Source organism: Schistocerca serialis, chromosome 6 (genome assembly GCF_023864345.2).
Source record: "Schistocerca serialis cubense isolate TAMUIC-IGC-003099 chromosome 6, iqSchSeri2.2, whole genome shotgun sequence".
Taxonomy (NCBI): domain Eukaryota; kingdom Metazoa; phylum Arthropoda; class Insecta; order Orthoptera; family Acrididae; genus Schistocerca; species Schistocerca serialis.
The window spans coordinates 360,130,199-360,149,872 of NC_064643.1; the positions used below are offsets into that span (position 1 = coordinate 360,130,199).

General features: G+C 45.1%; 1 protein-coding gene across 1 annotated transcript in view; it reads right to left on the reverse strand.

Moving 5' to 3' along the window:
* Positions 1 to 19,674, reverse strand: part of LOC126484450 (lysosomal acid glucosylceramidase-like) — a 115,919-nt gene that overhangs the window by 59,027 nt on the left and 37,218 nt on the right. Inside the window, exon 2 of the mRNA XM_050107971.1 lies at positions 1,271 to 1,325. Coding sequence (XP_049963928.1) covers positions 1,271 to 1,322 — 52 coding nt within the window. The 5' untranslated portion in view covers positions 1,323 to 1,325. The remainder of the gene's footprint in view (positions 1 to 1,270; positions 1,326 to 19,674) is intronic.

Sequence of the window (19,674 nt, forward strand, 5' to 3'; positions counted from 1 at the left end):
ATCGCAGGGGCTCCCGTCTGTGATGCAGCGTCAAGGGTAACCGCAGCCATGGTCTCCGAGCTTATAGTCTGTGCTGCTGCAAACGTCGTCGAACTGTTCCTGCAGATGGTTATTGTCTTGTAAACGTCCCCAACTGTTGACTCAGGGATCGAGACGTGGCTGCACGATCCGTTACAGCCATGCGGATAAGATGCGTGTCATCTCGACTGCTAATGATACGAGGACGTTGGGATCCAGTACGGCGTTCCGTATTACCCTCCTGAACCCACCGATTCCATATTCTGCTAACAGTCATTGCATCTCGACCAACGCGAGCATCAATGTCGCGATACGATAAACCACAATCGCGATAGGCTACAATCCGACCTTTCTCAAAGTCGGAAACGTGATGGTACGCATTTCTCCTCCTTACACGAGGCATCACAACAACTTTTCACCAGGCAACGCCGGTCAACTGCTGTTCGTGTATGAGAAATTGGTTGGAAACTTTCCTCATGTGAGCACGTTGTAGGTGTCGCCACCGGCGCCAACCTTGTGTGAATGCTCTGAAAAGCTAATCATTTGCATATCACAGCATCTTCTTCCTGTCGGTTAAATTTCGCGTCTGTAGCACGTGATCTTCGTGGTGTAGCAATTTTTATAGCCAGTAGTGTAATTAAGGTTCTACGTCAATGAACTCAAAAGATATGTTCCGCCAAGAGCCCTTTTCCTCAGGAACATACAGAGGTATCAAGTCGAAATTTACGTCAAATACTAAGGTCTACGGCTCCTTGGCGGTGTAAATTATTTTAGTTTCTAAGTCAATACAATCAAAAGATACGGCTATATATGTCACATATTCTGACACCAACTCACTTATCAAAGCTTATCAAAGCCTACAGTTGAACTTTCTGTATACACGTCGGGCCTGGTAATCTGGGGGTAAAGCGCGCATCTGGAAACCGAGAGAGATCGCGGGATTTTTCAGTCTTCGTTTTAACCTAGCCTTGAGCTCTCAACGATGCGAGTGGTCGTCAGGAACAACACGTGTTTCCGATCACACGTTAAACTGTAGGTCCTCTTTCCCCGGTTGGATAACTGGGATAGGTTAGCGACACAAGTCGCCGAAGTGGCATCCAATAGAATGAGTTGCAACCAGGCCATTGAGCCACACGAAACTGTTATTATTATCATCATCATCTACATACATAATTAAGTTTGTACAGGACGGTCAGAGCGCGAGTCCTGTTCGTTTGTTGCAGCGCGTTTATTTTTCGCCGTGACGACTTACCCGTGAGTGAAATCAGAAGCCACAGGGCGGTTGACATCCGGACGAACCCCATGACCTGCAACAGACAAGAAATGAGTGCCAACTGGAGGCGCCTGCAATTGTCTTGACTATATAAACCACTTCAGTTTGTCCGTAATCTACAGCGCCTGAATTGACCTTGTTATCGGTTGAGGCACGCGGGAAAACCTTCGAGTGCCCTTCAAGGTGCAGTAAGTACGTACTTGGTATAGACTTCATGTGTTTGTTCCCGAGATAAAGAAGTCGCAGAATTCTCCGTATTATAGAAATCTTGCAAACCTAGAAATCTCTCAAATTATCAAATCGGCAGCTGCACTGTCAAGGTCAAGTTGCTGTATCAGAAGCAATAGGTTGTGGTATAAGATAATGAAAGTTTTATCGTTTGCATGAGTACGATCAAACAAACAAGGTAAACAATTTTGCAGCACTTGTATTTCTGTTTGGAGATGACGTAATTCACTGATTGCCTGTCCCTGAGATAATGGTTTTCTGTACACTGCATGGTGTTCTCATATCGTGGTGGTGTAGATTGCAAAATAATTATTCCATTATCCGTCTATATTTACTTTGTTTCCCTGTTTTCTGTACCTAAATGAGCTCACTGTTGTAGATTTGTAGCTAGTATTGCTTCGTACGTCTCCTTCTGTGATCAACTGCAATCAAATGACATGATAAACCAATGGTTTCAACAGTGTTATTTGTGAAATCTGTGTTTCATTTGTTATGTTGTTTTTCCTGGATTTAGATTTGCGGTGGTTTTTTTTTTTCAATTTTTTACATGTTTGTTTTCTATAACTGCGTAGGATTCCGCGGCCAGTCAGTTGACATAATAGTTTTCTAGGTATGGCACCGCGTCATAATATATAGAACTACTACTGCTGGAGAAAAACCAACGTTTCGTCCACGGTTGCAGCGACCTTGTTGAGACTCAGAAGAAGGCCGCTGCAACCGTGGCCGAAATGTTGGTTTTTCTCCAGCAGCAGTAGTTCTATACGTTATGACGCGGTGCCATACCCAGAAAACTATTATGTCGAATGTTTGTTTTTATTTTACTTTTTATCGGATCCGACAACCAGACAGAATTCCAAAATAAAATGTCTGACATCATTGTAACGATTTAAAATCAACATAATCAGCTATCGCGTACAGGAATGAAACATGCACAAAGTAACTGTTTTGCGATCGAATAATCAGTACCCCATGGTGCAAGTAAATCACAAACTGACTTTTTAAACATTAAACATTATATATGTAGTAAGGACAACCATGTCTCCAGATGTATTGAGAGTTACGAGAACTGGCAAATAAAAATAATTCATAGTGAATGATAGTAATTGGTGACTTATGTGTAAAAGTGGAGACGTAGCTACACCATGAACACATTTTTGAAGTCAGGCATAGAATGGACGTGTAAAGAGTTTGACTATATGTGTCAATAAATTAATTAATAAATAAAAATTTAAAAAGGTCCTTCTGAATGTGTGTGTCTTAAACCTGGTCAAGACCTCTAGCGACCACAACCTAGTAAGATGCAAAATAAAACAGGACACTCAGTTAAAAAGAACTTAATTCATTAAGCACAAAACCAATTGCCGGCCGTGGTGGCCGAGCGGTTCTAGGCGCTACAGTCTGGAGCCGCGCGACCGCTACGGTTGTAGGTTCGAATCCTGCCTCGGGCATGTATGTGTGTGATGTCCTTAGGTTAGTTAGGTTTAAGTAGTTCTAAGTTCTAGGGGACTGATGACCTCAGAAGTTAAGTCCCATAGTGCTCAGAGCCATTTGAACCATTTTTGAACAAAACTAATTTCACAAAATCAAAGAATTTGGGTATAAAAAGAGGAGGAAAGCAACTAAAATTAATAAACAAGGTAAAGCTCTAGAGGAAAGAAGGCAGAGCATTCGAGGGGTACACAAGTTCGCAGCGGACTAGGCGGGGAAGGAATTTGGCCCAGTTCATTTCAAAGGAATCGTCCAAGAAATTGCTTGAAGCCATTTACACAGACCACGGAAAAACTAAATCTAGGTGTGAGGCAAAGAAATGTGAATCCTAACCGCTACAAACCGCGGCTACTCTCAGTTGCGACAACAACAACAACAATCAAGTTGTAGATCGTGAAGAAGTACTCTCAAATTAGTCCATCCGGGCATGTGTATTGTATAAGGGCTTAGCCCATCCACATGTTGCTAAGAGTGTTCAAGAATTTGTAATATGACCAATACAAATCCTTCCATGATCTAACAGTTAACCTGACATTTCGCTCGCCAAACATTTCTGCCTACCCGCTCGTAACTGTCCAACACAGTGCTCGATCCTCTCAGATGCTACATAGAGATCATACAATTTGCCATATTTCGCATGTTTTATGAAGCAGATAAGTGGGTGATGGAAGGTTTACAAACTATTTCATTGCCGGCCAGAGTGGCCGAGCGGTTCTAGGCGCTTCAGTCTGGAACCGCGCGACGCTACGGTCGCAGGTTCGAATCCTGCCTCGGGCATGGATGTGTGTGATGTCCATAGGTTAGTTAGGTTTAAGTAGTTCTAAGTACTAGGGGACTGATGACCTCAGATGTTAAGTCCCATAGTGCTCAGAGCCATTTGAACCATTTTATCCTGGAAATGGAAAAAAGAACACATTGACACCGGTGTGTCAGACCCACCATACTTGCTCCGGACACTGCGAGAGGGCTGTACAAGCAATGATCACACGCACGGCACAGCGGACACACCAGGAACCGCGGTGTTGGCCGTCGAATGGCGCTAGCTGCGCAGCATTTGTGCACCGCCGCCGTCAGTGTCAGCCAGTTTGCCGTGGCATACGGAGCTCCATCGCAGTCTTTAACACTGGTAGCATGCCGCGACAGCGTGGACGTGAACCGTATGTGCAGTTGACGGACTTTGAGCGAGGGCGTATAGTGGGCATGCGGGAGGCCGGGTGGACGTACTGCCGAATTGCTCAACACGTGGGGCGTGAGGTCTCCACAGTACATCGATGTTGTCGCCAGTGGTCGGCGGAAGGTGCACGTGCCCGTCGACCTGGGACCGGACCGCAGCGACGCACGGATGCACGCCAAGACCGTAGGATCCTACGCAGTGCCGTAGGGGACCGCACCGCCACTTCCCAGCAAATTAGGGACACTGTTGCTCCTGGGGTATCGGCGAGGACCATTCGCAACCGTCTCCATGAAGCTGGGCTACGGTCCCGCACACCGTTAGGCCGTCTTCCGCTCACGCCCCAACATCGTGCAGCCCGCCTCCAGTGGTGTCGCGACAGGCGTGAATGGAGGGACGAATGGAGACGTGTCGTCTTCAGCGATGAGAGTCGCTTCTGCCTTGGTGCCAATGATGGTCGTATGCGTGTTTGGCGCCGTGCAGGTGAGCGCCACAATCAGTACTGCATACGACCGAGGCACACAGGGCCAACACCCGGCATCATGGTGTGGGGAGCCATCTCCTACACTGGCCGTACACCACTGGTGATCGTCGAGGGGACACTGAATAGTGCACGGTACATCCAAACCATCATCGAACCCATCGTTCTACCATTCCTAGACCGGCAAGGGAACTTGCTGTTCCAACAGGACAATGCACGTCCGCATGTATCCCGTGCCACCCAACGTGCTCTAGAAGGTGTAAGTCAACTACCCTGGCCAGCAAGATCTCCAGATCTGTCCCCCATTGAGCATGTTTGGGACTGGATGAAGCGTCGTCTCACGCGGTCTGCACGTCCCGCACGAACGCTGGTCCAACTGAGGCGCCAGGTGGAAATGGCATGGCAAGCCGTTCCACAGGACTACATCCAGCATCTCTACGATCGTCTCCATGGGAGAATAGCAGCCTGCATTGCTGCGAAAGGTGGATATACACTGTACTAGTGCCGACATTGTGCATGCTCTGTTGCCTGTGTCTATGTGCCTGTGGTTCTGTCAGTGTGATCATGTGATGTATCCGACCCCAGGAATGTGTCAATAAAGTTTCCCCTTCTTGGGACAATGAATTCACGGTGTTCTTATTTCAATTTCCAGGAGTGTAGAAATAATAGACGTACGAGTACAGATTGTGGACACATGGTTGAGGACTATGGAAGTTTGGGTTAGCCATGAGTTGTGTTCGGATAGTCAAACGGTAACGCAACCGCTCGCGGTAAGCGGGAAATCCGTGTTCGAGTCCAAGTCCGGCACAAATTTCCGTTGTCATCATTCTATTATACAGCTGATGGTAACCCATATTCACAAGAGCTAATCCATTTCATGATTCTCATTCGAGGTAATCCACGGAATGCAGAACTGGAAATCTTTGATGGTAGTGCTGACACTCTCGTCCACCATGTGGGGTTCACAAAGGTGTGTACCCGCCAGGTTGCTCACTGCCTAACAGAAGACCATAAGGAGCAACGAAGTACCATCTGTGCAGAATTATTTGCGAGCTACGAGGCTGATGATGACAATTTTTTTGTCGAACAGAATCAAAGGGGATGAGACATGGGTTCGTCACTTCGAACCAGAAATAAAACGACAATCCATGCAGTGGCGCCAAACCACATTTCTTCCCAAGAAAAAGTTCAAAGCCGCACCCTCAGCTGGTAAAGTGACGGCGAAAGTCTTCTGAGAGCCTGAAAGGTGTTATTCTGTTTGATGTCCTCCCTCATGTTGCAACGATCAACCCTGAAGTGCGTTGTGCTTCGCTCAGGAAGTTGAAGAAATGACTTCAGTGTGTTCGTCGTCACAAAATGCAAATGCTCTTCTTCTCCATGACAACGCAAGGTACCACAAAGGTCTGTACACGCGAGAGGAGCTCACAAAACTTCACTGCACTGCTCTTCCACCCTACAGCCTGGATCTTGCACCTTCTGACTTCCGTCTGTTTGGCCCAATGAAAGATGAGCTCCGTGGGAAGCAGTAAGAGGATGATGGGGAGGTTATCGATGAAGCGAGACGTTGGCTCCGACGTCGGCCAGTAGAGTGGTACAATGAGGGCATATGCTCTCCCAGTTAAGCGGCGCACTGAACGAATATTATGTTGAAAAATAGGATTTTGCATGTAAAAGAGTGGGGAATAATATGGTGTGTTGGGCCCTGAATAAAACTGTGGTGTCACCGCCAGACACCACACTTGCTAGGTGGTAGCTTAAATCGGCCGCGGTCCATTTAGTACATGTCGGACCCGCGTGTCGCCACCGTGTGATCGCAGACCTAGCGCCACCACAAGGCAGGTCTCGAGATACGGACGAGCACTCGCCCCAGTTGTACGACGACATTGCTAGCGACAATACGGACGAAGCCTTCCTCTCATATGCCGAGAGACAGTTAGAATAGCCTTCTGCTAAGTCCATGGCTACGACCTAGCAAGGCGCCATTAGCCTTACCTAGTTTGAGAGTTATCGTATAAATGTCTCAAGAAGAACGTGTAAACCAACAAAGATTAAAAGTTAAGTATAAAGCAGCTACGTAATTTTCTTGCTACCATTCAATAGTTATCCTGTTCCAGACTTGACGCAGTCGGCGTGTGTGTACGCGTGCCTTTCTTTCGGCTCCCTTCCCAGTGTGGCGTAGCAAGCTTGTTACGCCACAACAAAAACCGCTTTACTTATCGAACGTGTGACGTACTTGTGGTTTTTAGAGGAGACGTGGTGGAAAGTCAACAGACGGATGACAGAATGATAACGACATCTGCAATTAGCACAGTGCAATAAATCGGCGATAGGGGAACACTACTGAGACTGTGGACGACCTATCATCTTCCAGGAACCCCTCGTGCGTGCAAAACAGTCATAGACGCACTTACGCAAAATACGAGAGGCGATTAAAATTATTAAGCAGTATGATAAAATTAATAAAGAGGATGGCTACAAACTTCTGGCGTCCTCGTGTACGTCTTACAATCCCTTCCTTCAAATATGTTTGCAATCCAAAATTTTCCGTTGTCTCTCCTTTTCATGGCTTTTCTGAAAGTATTAATAAATACGGCAGATTTAGAATTATTTGGGTTTATTTGCAGTGTGAGTAACGTAAAAATTGAAAATAAAAAAATTTCCGCATTGGACTTGACCCCACAACTCTCCGGTTACCGGTCAGCAATCTTACCATTACGCCAGCCGCTGCCTGGATACTATGCTAACATAAATGCCTCATTACTTGCCCGACCCGCGCAAGAATGCTATTTTTCCTAAACCTTGGCCATCTGGAGCCTGCATTTCTGCCACTTTCCTTTCTACATAACTGTTGTGCCTGTGGTGTTAAGAAGAATGATGCAATGTTCCTTCGGACATGCATGCACGTCCGGAGAACACTACATCGTTTTTCTTAACAACACAGGCATTGCAATATCGTATTTATCCGTCGATGCAAGGCGACTTTCAATTCAAATGTCCTCCCCTGTCCGAGAAGTACATAATGTGTGTACAAGTACAGGTTGTGACGCAGGAAGGACGACATATGGAAGTCTGTGTCTGGCCATGATTCGTCCACGGATGGCCAAAGCGGTTAAGGCGACCACCCACGGAAAGCGGGAAATCCGGGTTAGAGTCCCAGTCCGGCACAAACTTTCACTATCGTTATTCCCTTGTACAGCTGATGGTAGTTCATATTCACGACGGCGAATACATTTCATGTATTCATGCTTTCATATCTGGCCAAACGCTGCATGTACCAAATATATGGAAGAAACTGGTCATGACGAGTACGATGATGATGTCTGGGGTGAGGTCGGTTGCGCTTGGTGCGGCCCTGCCCGTTGCCGGCGCGCTGTAAGGCACGGAGGCTCGGACTAGGGCGTATCGCTTCTAGTAGGGCGTGCCGTGACAAGGGGAAGTGACGCGTCTCTTATAGCCTCTCCTTCCCAAATGGCTCTTTCCGGCTTCCGGTGGTGCCAGACGTTAAGCTCAGTATTTCTCGGGCCCACCCGAACGCTGCCCTGCGACAAAAGGCAGAGCTACGACCCAACCCGATGCAAAAGCGAAGGGTGCGTGGCACAGGGGGAGCTGTGTCGAGGGACCGAAGATCTGTCCCTTGGGGGTGAGAGTTGAGCGGGGCTGCTAGGCCGCAGGGGGATGCTCCTCACTTGTGTGAGACCCCTCTGCACTGGGCGGATGCTGCTCCTCTCCCTCTCTCTTTTCGCAGGGCACAGACCAGCAGGTGCTCTGCATGCCGGCGACCTCGTTTGTCGGCGTGGAATCTCGGCGCGAGTCGGCAAGGACGCTTCGCCGCGCCCCTGGGTAACCGGGGCGTGTTCTGCCAAACCCAGGAGGTGGTGACATCGCCTGGTCCAGGTTAGATGGGTCCAGACCGCTGAACGACTGTGTGACCGGCCCACCACCTGAGTAGGAGTGGGTCCTTGGCCGAGAGGTGGAAGGTCGGACTAGTAGGTGGCGAAGGACGAGAGGAGCATCTGCCCCTCCGGAGTGCAGGGTGCACTTGCCGATGAGCCTCGAGTGAAATCTTCAATGACGGGGCCACCGAGGGGGACCAGTACGTTGGTGACAGCGTGCTAAACTCGGTAGCCCAAGAGTGCCCTTGGCCTCGGGCGAGGCCGGTGGGCGAGCTGCAGCAGACCCCTCCCATGCCAGAGGAGCTGGTTCGAGGTGAGAGACGAGCTCCCCTTCCAACTTTATTCACTCGTGTGCTCAATATGGCTGACCAAGAGATGAGTCACTCAACTGTTCTTTCGACGTTTTCGACACTTGCTGTTCCCACCCAGAAGAGGGCCTGGGCAGAACGTAGTATATGTAACAGAAAGGCATATGAGAATAAATCAGTTACTAGATTCCAGTATCAAAAATCGAAAAATAAGCAACACAGTAGTTCTCTCAATGAGAAAAGAACTCGTCGCCTGGGCTGTTGCCATCGTGAAGCTCGAGGGGCGACTAGAGGAGTTGGAGAAGGAGAACGAACGACTACGAAAACAGCCTACCAAAACATGGGCTGGAGTGGTCGCGCAGGCGGCCACCAAAACGCAGACAAGAGAGACGATAGCTAAGGTGTCCAAAAGACTGGACACGGCAGTCTTTCTAAAAGGACATCAAAAAGGAGATTTTTACAACAACGGTGAACCCTGCATCAGATAAATTAAAAATAAATAAGGTCAAGGCAACCAAAAATGTTGTGATAGTTGACGTTGCCACTGAAGAAGACAGAGATAAAATACTCAACCATGTGAAATTAAATAAGTTAGTTAAATGTGAACCGCCTAAAAAGCGGAATCCTCTAGTAATCTTATACAATGTTCCCACTGCAATAAATGAAAACGACATTTATGTAACAATAAATCAACAGAATTTTGAAGACATGAGTTTGGAGACCTTTAAGAACGAATTTAAATTGCGCTTCAAAACTGGACATCAAGAGTGTGATGTTGTGCACCATGTTGCCTAAGTCTCGGGGAACATGTGGCGCAAGCTCACCACTATGAGCAGAGTATATATGGGATTACTTTCAATTAACGTAAGAGACTATCTCATAGTTCCCCAGTGCCACAACTGTGGTGACCTAGATCACGTACACAAACACTGTGAGCGAAAGCCGGCTTGCTCCAGGTGCGACGCAGTAGATCATACCAGAAAAACCTGCGGCAGAACAGGGATATGTATACCCTGCACGCGGAGAGGAAAAAGAAGTTGTAACGCCACAGGAAGAAACTGCCCTACCTACAGGGTACTAGAGCAGAGACTCATTTTAAGAACTGATTATGGCTGAGCCCATATCAGGTCACAGGAAGCCTAAAAGAAAGTCCCCGAGTAAAAGGTTGAGGGATGCATTAAGGGCCAGCAGATTTAGGGAATTTTTGCAAAGAGTTTCCAAGATAAAACCGAAAGTGTGGAAACGAGAGATGCAGGTGTGCAAACGGACCCTTGTGGTCAGACAGATGCTCCCTCTCCCTCAAACCGGGGACCAAGGTGGGCTGAAGAGCTAGAACGACCAAAAGGGCTTCCTGTGGTAGGAAGTCTTCTAATGACAAAGCAAAATGGCACACTTAATAAACAGAAAGTGCAAGTTAACATTGTTAGCAGTACATGTTCATCCACAAATCCATCGACTCATAGAGGTCTGGGCGTAGATCCCAATAGGGTATACCCCAACCTAGAACATGCATTACAACTAGCATGCCTGGAGGAGCCGGCAATCCTCACCACAGTCCTGAGACATGTGGTACGTGTTGGTCATGAATACGGTAGAGACGTCGCCTTCTCGGTAATGGAGGCTGTAGATAGAATACAGCTAAAGACAATGAATCTCCCCACCGACTTCGGACCCCTACGAGACCTGGTTAAAAAAGTTTTTGAAAGAAGAAATGAGAAATTTGATCTAAATGAACTTTACAATCAATCTGTCATCACAAACGGAAGATTAGCTCACGACTGGAGCAAAAACTGGCCAGAATCACACATTAGAACATATTTCGCATGTGAACCTTTGAAAAGTAGGACAGATTTATTCACATAACATTAAGTTAGTCATGTAGGAACTCTGGAGAGTCGTGGAGGAGAGGGGTCTGGATGTGCTCTGTTTGCAGGACCCATACTCCCAAGACGGGCGAATCCCATTTGCAGCAGCAAACTGGCAAGCAATTCACAGTAGAGTAGAACACAGAGCTGCAGTAATGATTATCAACAAAGCGTTAAGAGCGACGGTCCTTTCTCAGTTCTCTGATGACCACTGCAACGTCGTGGAACTACATTCACCAGCTGGAGTACTGTACATCATCAACAAGTACTTCCAGTATGGCAGAGGAATAGATGAGTTCCTAGATAAACTAACACAAGTGACCACGGCGTTGTGGGGGTGTAGATGCATCATCACAGCTGACATAAATGCGAAGTCACACCTATGGTTCAGCGGCACCCATGATGATCGGGGAGAAAAAGCCGAGGAAACCACCATGGCGTTACAGCTAATGGTCGCCAACAAACAAGGGAACCGCCTCCCCCTCCCCCCCCCCCCCCCCCCACCTATGGGGGCGAAGGCACGAACATCGATGTTACCCTGGTCACGCCCAATCTTGCAACCAGGGTAGACCCCAGCAGCTGCTCGACCATCTGATCCAGAGTATGCCAACCCGTTGTGCAACCTGTGTACGTGTGCATGTTCATCATACACCATACTGATGTCGGGTCACATGCGCAGGAAACAGTGACATTTTGTAGCACATGTGTTTCGGGACAGTTTTCTCAACTTATCACCAATACCGTGGACTTACAGACCTGTGTCGTGTGTGTTCCCTATGTGCCTAAGCTATTAGCGCCAGTTTTGTGTAGTGCCACGTAGTGTGGCACCACATTCTGCAATTATCCTTCATTTATGAGCATGAGTGTAGATACATGTTTCGATGTATTATTGTCCTTCAACGTATTCACAAGCATTATGCTTAAGCCGTTGTCAGCTATGTGGAAGCCTTAGGATACCCTCAGCAGCGCACATTGCGTTGACGGTTCCAACCGAGCGGTCTGAAGCAAATGCCATTAAGTGCTTTCTTCATCTTAGAAATCCAGCTGAAGTCATAAGGGCTACGTCCACGGAATATAGTGGGTGGTACAGTATTCCCCAGCGCCATCGATCGAACAAATCAGTAATACCCTGCCCAATATCCGTCCGAGCACTGTCGTGCAAAAGTAAATCGGGACTGTATGTTTCCTCCTACGGTGCTGCTTGGTTTTGTGTCGTGTGAAATTCTTCTCTCCTAAGACTCTCCTTTTCATGCTTTTACTCTAGGAAGTATTATTGCTATGTGTTACCTTTTTAGGTATTAGAGAGAGAAGATCACTGTTCCTAAAAGTATTGTATTCTTTCTACAAAAATATATCCTAAATTAACCATAGCAGGTTTAGGCCCAGGTTTGAACTCTTCGGGTTGTGAAAATTACAGTATTCGTTCATTAGACTACTTTTTATATACTAAGACAATCGCGAGACTCCAAGATTTGTGGAATGACAGACACAACGGTTCAGCTGAATAATGACAGTAGTCGTACAAATATTAGCAAGTTGTCAAGTGAAGATCAGTGGGAAGCATGGAAATGGCAGATTCAACTTTTTTTCTAGAACATTCTCTTCATTCGATGGTACACGTAGTGTCCGTCATTAGAGGAAGGAGAAGAGCCGTCCGACCCGTATCGGTGCTGGCAGCATGGCAATGCTCGGGCAGCTCGTATCATTGGAACGGCACTTGAAGAGGAACCTGCTATTCATGTACGAAAGAAGACTGATGGAAAAGAAATTTGAGTACCCTCACGTCATTATATGAACAATCTTCACTGCATCGGCTGTATATGTTGTTCGATTGTTTCTTTGAAACATCGGAAGACGACTTTACGTCTGTAACAAAACACATGTCGCTACTTCTTAACATTTTCCATGGCTTTCGCGGTGAACTGAACAAAATTAATCAAAACGCAACTTTGTCTCACCATCGCATTTTCAAAACATTAGGACCCGAATATCAGTTTTACAGGTCAACCTGTTATCGTATTCCTGAATCTGAGCAGACGACAAAGCTTTTTACTGAGAATTTGCTTTCGATTCAGAATTCCCTAGCTACACAGTCAGCTGAGGCTTTCTACGCAAAATCAAAATCAGATGAGCAACATCAAAAGCAGGAGAAATTTACAGCAGAGCGGAATAAGTCAAAGAAGAAAAAATCGTACATGACCGTATTGCAACAAAGCTGAACATGTTATCGCAAACTGCCGAAAGCGCATGGCCGCAGGAGAAGTAAATGCGACAGCTAACAATAATTCAAGTTCCAATTTAAAAATGAGCAGTAAACCAAATACATATATAGCCGCTAGTTTGTTGTTTCATGTTAATTTTGATGGTACAGATTCTTGGATTTCTGACTGCCACGACACATCATAACTCACCAAATAACGGCAGGAACGTTTCCGATTCCACAATGTGTACAGCTGGCAACGAAGTTGTGGTCTTCAGTCCTGAGACTGGTTTGATGCAGCTCTCCATGCTACTCTATCCTGTGCAGCTTCTTCATCTCCCAGTACCTACTGCAACCTACATTCTTTTGAATCTGCTTAGTGTATTCATCTCTTGGTCTCCCTCTACGATTTCTACCCTCCACGCTGCTCTCCAATACTAAATTGGTGATCCCTTGAAGTCTCAGAACATGTCCTACCAACCGAACCCTTCTTCTAGTCAAGTTGTGCCACAACTTCTCTTCTCCCCAATCCTATTCAATACCTCCTCATTAGTTATGTGATCTACCCATCTAATCTTCAGTATTCATCTGTAGCACCACATTTCGAAAGCTTCTATTCTCTTCTTGTCCAAACTATTTATCGTCCATGTTTCACTTCCATACATGGCCACACTCCATACAAATATTTTCAGAAATGACTTCCTGACATTTAAATCTATATTCGATGTTAACAAATTTCTCTTCTTCAGAAACGCTTTCCTTGCCATTGTCAGTCTAGATTTTATATCCTCTCTACTTCGACCATCATCAGTTATTTTGCTCCCCAAAAAGCAAAACTCATTTACTACTTTAAGTGTCTCATTTCCTAATCTGATTCCCTCAGCATCACCCGACTTAATTAGACTACATTCCATTATCCTCGTTTTGCTTCTGTTGATGTTCATCTTATATCCTCCTTTGAAGACACTGTCCATTCCATTCAACTGCTCTTCCAAGTCCTTTGCTGTCTCTGACAGAATTACAATGTCATCGGCGAACCTCAAAATTTTTATTTCTTCTCCATGGATTTTAATACCTACTCCGAATTTTTCTTTTGTTTCCTTCACTGCTTGCTCAATATAAAGATTGAATAACATCGGGGATAGGCTACAACCCTGTCTCACTCCCTTCCCAACCTTTCATGTCCGTCGACTCTTATAACTGCCATCTGGTTTCTGTAAAAATTGCAAATAGTCTTTCGCTCCCTGTATTTTACCCCTGACACCTTTAGAAATTGAAATAGAGTATTCCAGTCAACATTGTCAAACTCTTTCTCTAAGTCTACAAATGCTAGAAACGTAGGTTTACCTTCCTTAATCTAGCTTCTAAGATAAGTCTTAGGGTCAGTATTGCCTCACGTGTTCCAATATTTCTACGGAATCCAAACTGATCTTCCCAAGGTCGGCTTCTACTAGTTCTTCCATTCGTCTGTAAAGAATTCGCGTTAGTATTTTGCAGCTGTAGCTTATTAAACTGATTGTTCGGTAATTTTCACATCTGTCAACACCTGCTTTCTTTGGGATTGGAATTATTATATTCTTCTTGAAGTCTGAGGGTATTTCGCCTGTCTCGTTCTTCTTGGTCACCAGATTGTAGAGTTTCGTCAGGACTGGCTCTCCCAAATTCATACTGAAATATTCATAAACATAACGTGGCCGCCTGCTTTCCTTGAAAATGTGTGGTACATAGCGGACGTCAGACACCAACTTCTCTGTCCGTCAAGCTGCACAGCTCGGATGTGATGTGACTTATGATAAGGAAGGTGTTATCATTCGGCGACATAGTGAAATAGTCGCAACAGGAGTAAGTGTTGGTTTAGTTTATATTATGAACATGCGAGTTTGTCCTCCCGCTTCACAAGTAATGACTAACTCGGCAACTTCAGAAGACCAACTACAACGTTGGCATGTGAGAGTCGGTCACAAGGATAAACGTCACTTACGAGACGTGCTCTCTCGCTTAGGTATATTAGTTACGTGCCCTGATACAACATCGGTTTTTGATGGGTTTTCTTGGCAAATCTCACCGCAAACGATGTAGCCATAGCAGATATCGTCCACAAATTGCTGGTGAGTTAATCAATGCAGACGTTAATGGACCCATATCTGTTGACTCTACAAATGGTTTTCGTTACTAAGTGATTTTCAAAGATGATTATTCTCGTTTCGTTCAGATATATTTCATGCGAAACCAATCTGCAGTGACTGACAATTTGAAACTTTTTTGAAGGAGTGTGATGCTGTTGGTCATGAGGTAAAAATGTCACGTTCTGACTGTCGAGGAGAGTTTAATTGCAATATGATAGCTGCAATGCTACGAGTCCGTCGTACTGAGCTTCGTATTACGTGTCCACATACTCCTGAGCAAAATGGTGTTGCTGAACAATCAAATCGACATTTAGTTGAATTAGTTGGCTCATTGGTAACATGTAGCAAGTTACCTAAATCATTTTGGGCTCATGCATGTGCACAGCCGTTTTTCTACTCAGTCGTACTGGGAAGTCAAGTGTTGAAAGTAAGACACCTTACGAACTGTAGACTGGCAAATTGTTTGACAGTTTCAGCTATTTACGCATTTTTGGACCAAAATGCTATGTATATTTGCCACAGAAATTTCGTTCTAAGTTCCATGACAAAGCTATACACGGCCATTCCACTGTCTACGTGAATGACAAAGATGGTCACAAACTGTGCATTCCATCAAAACGACATGTGATGAAATCATACAATGTTGTTTTCAACCAGAAAAACTGTGAACAACTGGAAATTCGATTGAGTTGTAACTTAATTTCATACCTGAAGAAACGGGACGGAAAAGTGAATCTACTGTTGATCAAATTGAGACTAGTGACCAAGAATATTCGAATGAGTTACGAAATCGACGTCTAGTTCGTTAGTGACTACGAATTAGGATACCAAGCTCACCATTCTCAAGAAGCAAATGCATTAGTTTGCCTGACAAAAGCAATCCATGAAGAGCTTGCTCCAACAAACTTCAACGAAGCTATGGAAAGTAGTAATTCCAATAAATGGTTTAATGCGATGAAAGAGGAAATGAAGGTATTTGAAGAAAATGATACCTGCGACTTGGTAGAGCTGCCTAGTAGTAAACGTATTATCGATAATCGATGGGTACTTCGTGTTAAATATAGACTTGATAAGTCGCCTAATCGATACGGTGCTCGCTTGGTTTTGAGCCGTATGTTTCAATGCGCCGGATTTGCTTACGATGAAACTTCTAGCCCAGTTGCTCGTTATGACGCCATTCGTGCTGTAATAGCGACTGCACCAGAAGAAAATTTGAAACTCCGTCAGTTCGACGTCAGAACTGCCTTTTTGTATGGTGACTTGGATCCAGAAATATATATGACTCAACCAGAAGGTTTCGATGACGGCTCAGGTCGTGTTTGTCGTCTCAAGAAATCAATGTATGGACTTAAGCAATCACCTCATTGCTCGAATAATAAATTTCACTCATTCATGAAAAAAACTGCTTTACTAGATCTGCAGCAGATACTTGCATTTATATTCGACAAAGCAAAACACGAAACTTCCTAACTGCTGTTTATGTCGATGATGAACCTATCGCAAAGGGCAGTGAATTCATTTTTAGATATGTTAAAGTCAGAATCCAGAATCCAGAATAATAGTGGAATCTATAGACCCATTTTTAGGGGTGCAAACAGAGCAACAAGAGCCTATCTTATTCATTTCACAGCGACCATACAACATTTTAACATGTCTGATTAGAAACCATTAAAAACTCCCTGTGATAATGAACAATTAGACAATGAATGCAGCAATATTCTTGACAGCAACGTTCCCTATTGTTCGTCTGTGGGATCATTAGTGCACCTGGCATGTTCTGCTCGTCCAGATGTCGCTTATGCTGTTTGAAATTTGTTCGATCTAAGGCTAAACCCTTTTCTTCTGACTGGAACACTGTAAAAGGCATTTCCAGATATTTCCGAGGTATTTCAGATTTGGATCTCTCCTATACTTTATCTGGCGGTAAACTTTGTACCTATGTTTATGTCGACTTCGCTGGCAACACTAAAACAAAACGATCAACAAATGGTTTTGTTACAATGATCGGCGACACGGCTGTGTCGTTGACATCTCAACTGCACAGTGCGGTGGTAATGCATTACCACCACACTGTCAAAGATGTTACTTACTGTATGTTTCTACTTCAGTCTACACGTGTTACTTCTCTTCCAATGTTGTTTGCAAACATTGTAACTTCTTTGGTGATAATACTCAGTATTGTAGAAAAAAAAGCAAACTGGTGCTTTTCATTTATTGATTAAAGTTATTGATTAAAGTTTGTTAGCGTCTCCAAAGTTCAGAAGGAATCTCGGTGCCCAGTCGCTGATTGTGAATGACTTAGCCTAGTTGTTGCTCTGGAATCCTGGGTAACCCGGTGAAGCAATGCTGCCTTTGTTATGTCGTATTTACCCATAGCTGGGAGTCCGAATGATGTCACTGATGACATCAGCGTGCTCGCCTATACGGCTCAGTAGTGTGACGAACTTGAAAATGTAATCGAAAACTCTGTAGTTATACTGAATACAATCGACGACAGAAAACCGTATTGTTAGTTGTTTTGGGCAAAAGGGTGGTAGTCGAATAAAAGTTCCACAGAAATTTTGGCACGTATGTGGTGGCACGGGAAGTCCGGAAGCAACGGCGGACTACCTTCCCTGGTATAAATGCAGCTCGGGAGAAAATCCCAAGAGAGTGTTGTCGCATGGCCTACAGGCCGGGGGCTCCGCATGACGTCACGAACGGGTTCGGCAGAAATATTCCCGATGCGGCTGGCGTGATAAAGCTCAGGTGACATGCCACTGTGTCTGTCGGTGACAGTCCGAAGAACAGTGTAGGAAAACGCGTTACACTAATTAATGAAGCCATCCAGAACGTCGGCAGTCACTACACATTGTTTATGTAACACAGGTCACTGTCGCTACTAACAGCACGGCACAGAAAAGCGTCACTTTCGTGTCTCGCAGAAACGTAGATTGTTCGTGCTGATTTGTAGCATTAAAAGAAACCCTAGGAATGTCACTATCTTAACACTTGTAGTGCACCAGAACAGTATATGCGTGTTGGTACCACTGTTGTCGTGTAGGCGATGAGACGAAGTATGCTGAGCAATCTGTAGCAGGTTCTGACGTTCGTCGCCATTGTAGGGAGGAGCCTGCTAGAGATAGTCATAGTGAGTAATGTAAGTAGCAAGTGTAGATAATGTACGCTATATTTGTTGATACCACGGTACTGAGCACAACGCGTGTGCACACAACTACTGTTCAGAGTAAATTCCCAGTCAGAGATAGTGTTGTAGCGCAGTTATGCCCTACTAGCTAAAGAGTTTTATAAGACAATTGATGGCTGAGTCACAAAAGCTCCATGAGTCACAAAAGCTCCATGAGTCACAAAAGCTCCATGATAAGTAATCATATACAACTGCTCGTTTGAAGAAAGATCCGGACCTAAAGACAGAAAAGTTGCGCAAGTCACTCCACCACTCAAAAAAGGAAATACGTGTAATCCGATAAATTACTTACCGCTATCACTGACGACAGTTTGCAGTAGGATTTTGGGACATAGACTGAGTTTGAATGTCCTGAATTACATACAAGAAAACTATCTGTTGACACCGAGGATGGATTCAGAAAATATCCGCCTTATGAAACAAAACTATCTCTTTGTTTACACAAAGTAACAAGTGCTATCGACAGGTAACCTTATACTGATTCCATATTTCTAGTTTTCTAGAAGGCTTTTGACACCGGTCATCACAAGTGGGTCTAATCAAATTGCGTGCCTATGATATTACGTCACAGTTGCGCGCTGGATTAGTGATTTCCTGTCAGGAAGGTCACTGATGGACAGTCATCGAGTAAAACAGTCCGCCCCGACTGCTGTGTGGTTAGCGTGACGGATTGACTTCCTAGGGGCCCGGGTTCGATTCCCGGCTGGGTAGGGGATTTTCTCCGCTCAGGGACTGGGTGTTGTGCTGTCTTCATCATCATTTCATCCCCATTAGGCGCGCATGTCGCCCAATGTGGCGTCGAATGTAATGACACCTGCACCAAGCCGGCCGGACCAAGGGGCCTCTCGGCCAATGACGCCAAACGCTAATTTCCATTTGTCCATAGAATAAAACAGTGATACGGCTTTCCCCAAAGAACTGTTATAGGCCCTCTGCTGTGCGTAATCTATGTAAATGATTTAGGTGACAATCTGAGCAGCTCTTTTTTTGACTGTTTGCAGATGATGCTGCCGTTTACCGTCTTGTAAAGTCATCAGAAGATAAAAAACAATTGCAAAATGATTTAGCAAGATATCTGATGGCGTGAAAATTGGCAAATGACTTTAAATAATGAAAGTGTGAAGTCATCCACATGAGCGCTAAAAGGAATTCTTTAAACTTGGGTTACACGAAAAATTACACAGATCCGAAGGCTGTCAGTTTAACTAAATACCTAGGGATTACAATTACGAACAAATTAAACTAAAACGATCACATTCAAAACGCTGTGGGGAAGGCAACCAAAGACTGGGTTTTATTGGCAGATACATGGAAGATGCAACATACCTACTAAAGTGACAGCCTATGCTACATTTGTCCGTTCTCTTCTGGAATAATGCTCTCTGATTGGGATCCTTATCAAACAGGATTGACGGAAAATATCTATAAAGTTAAAA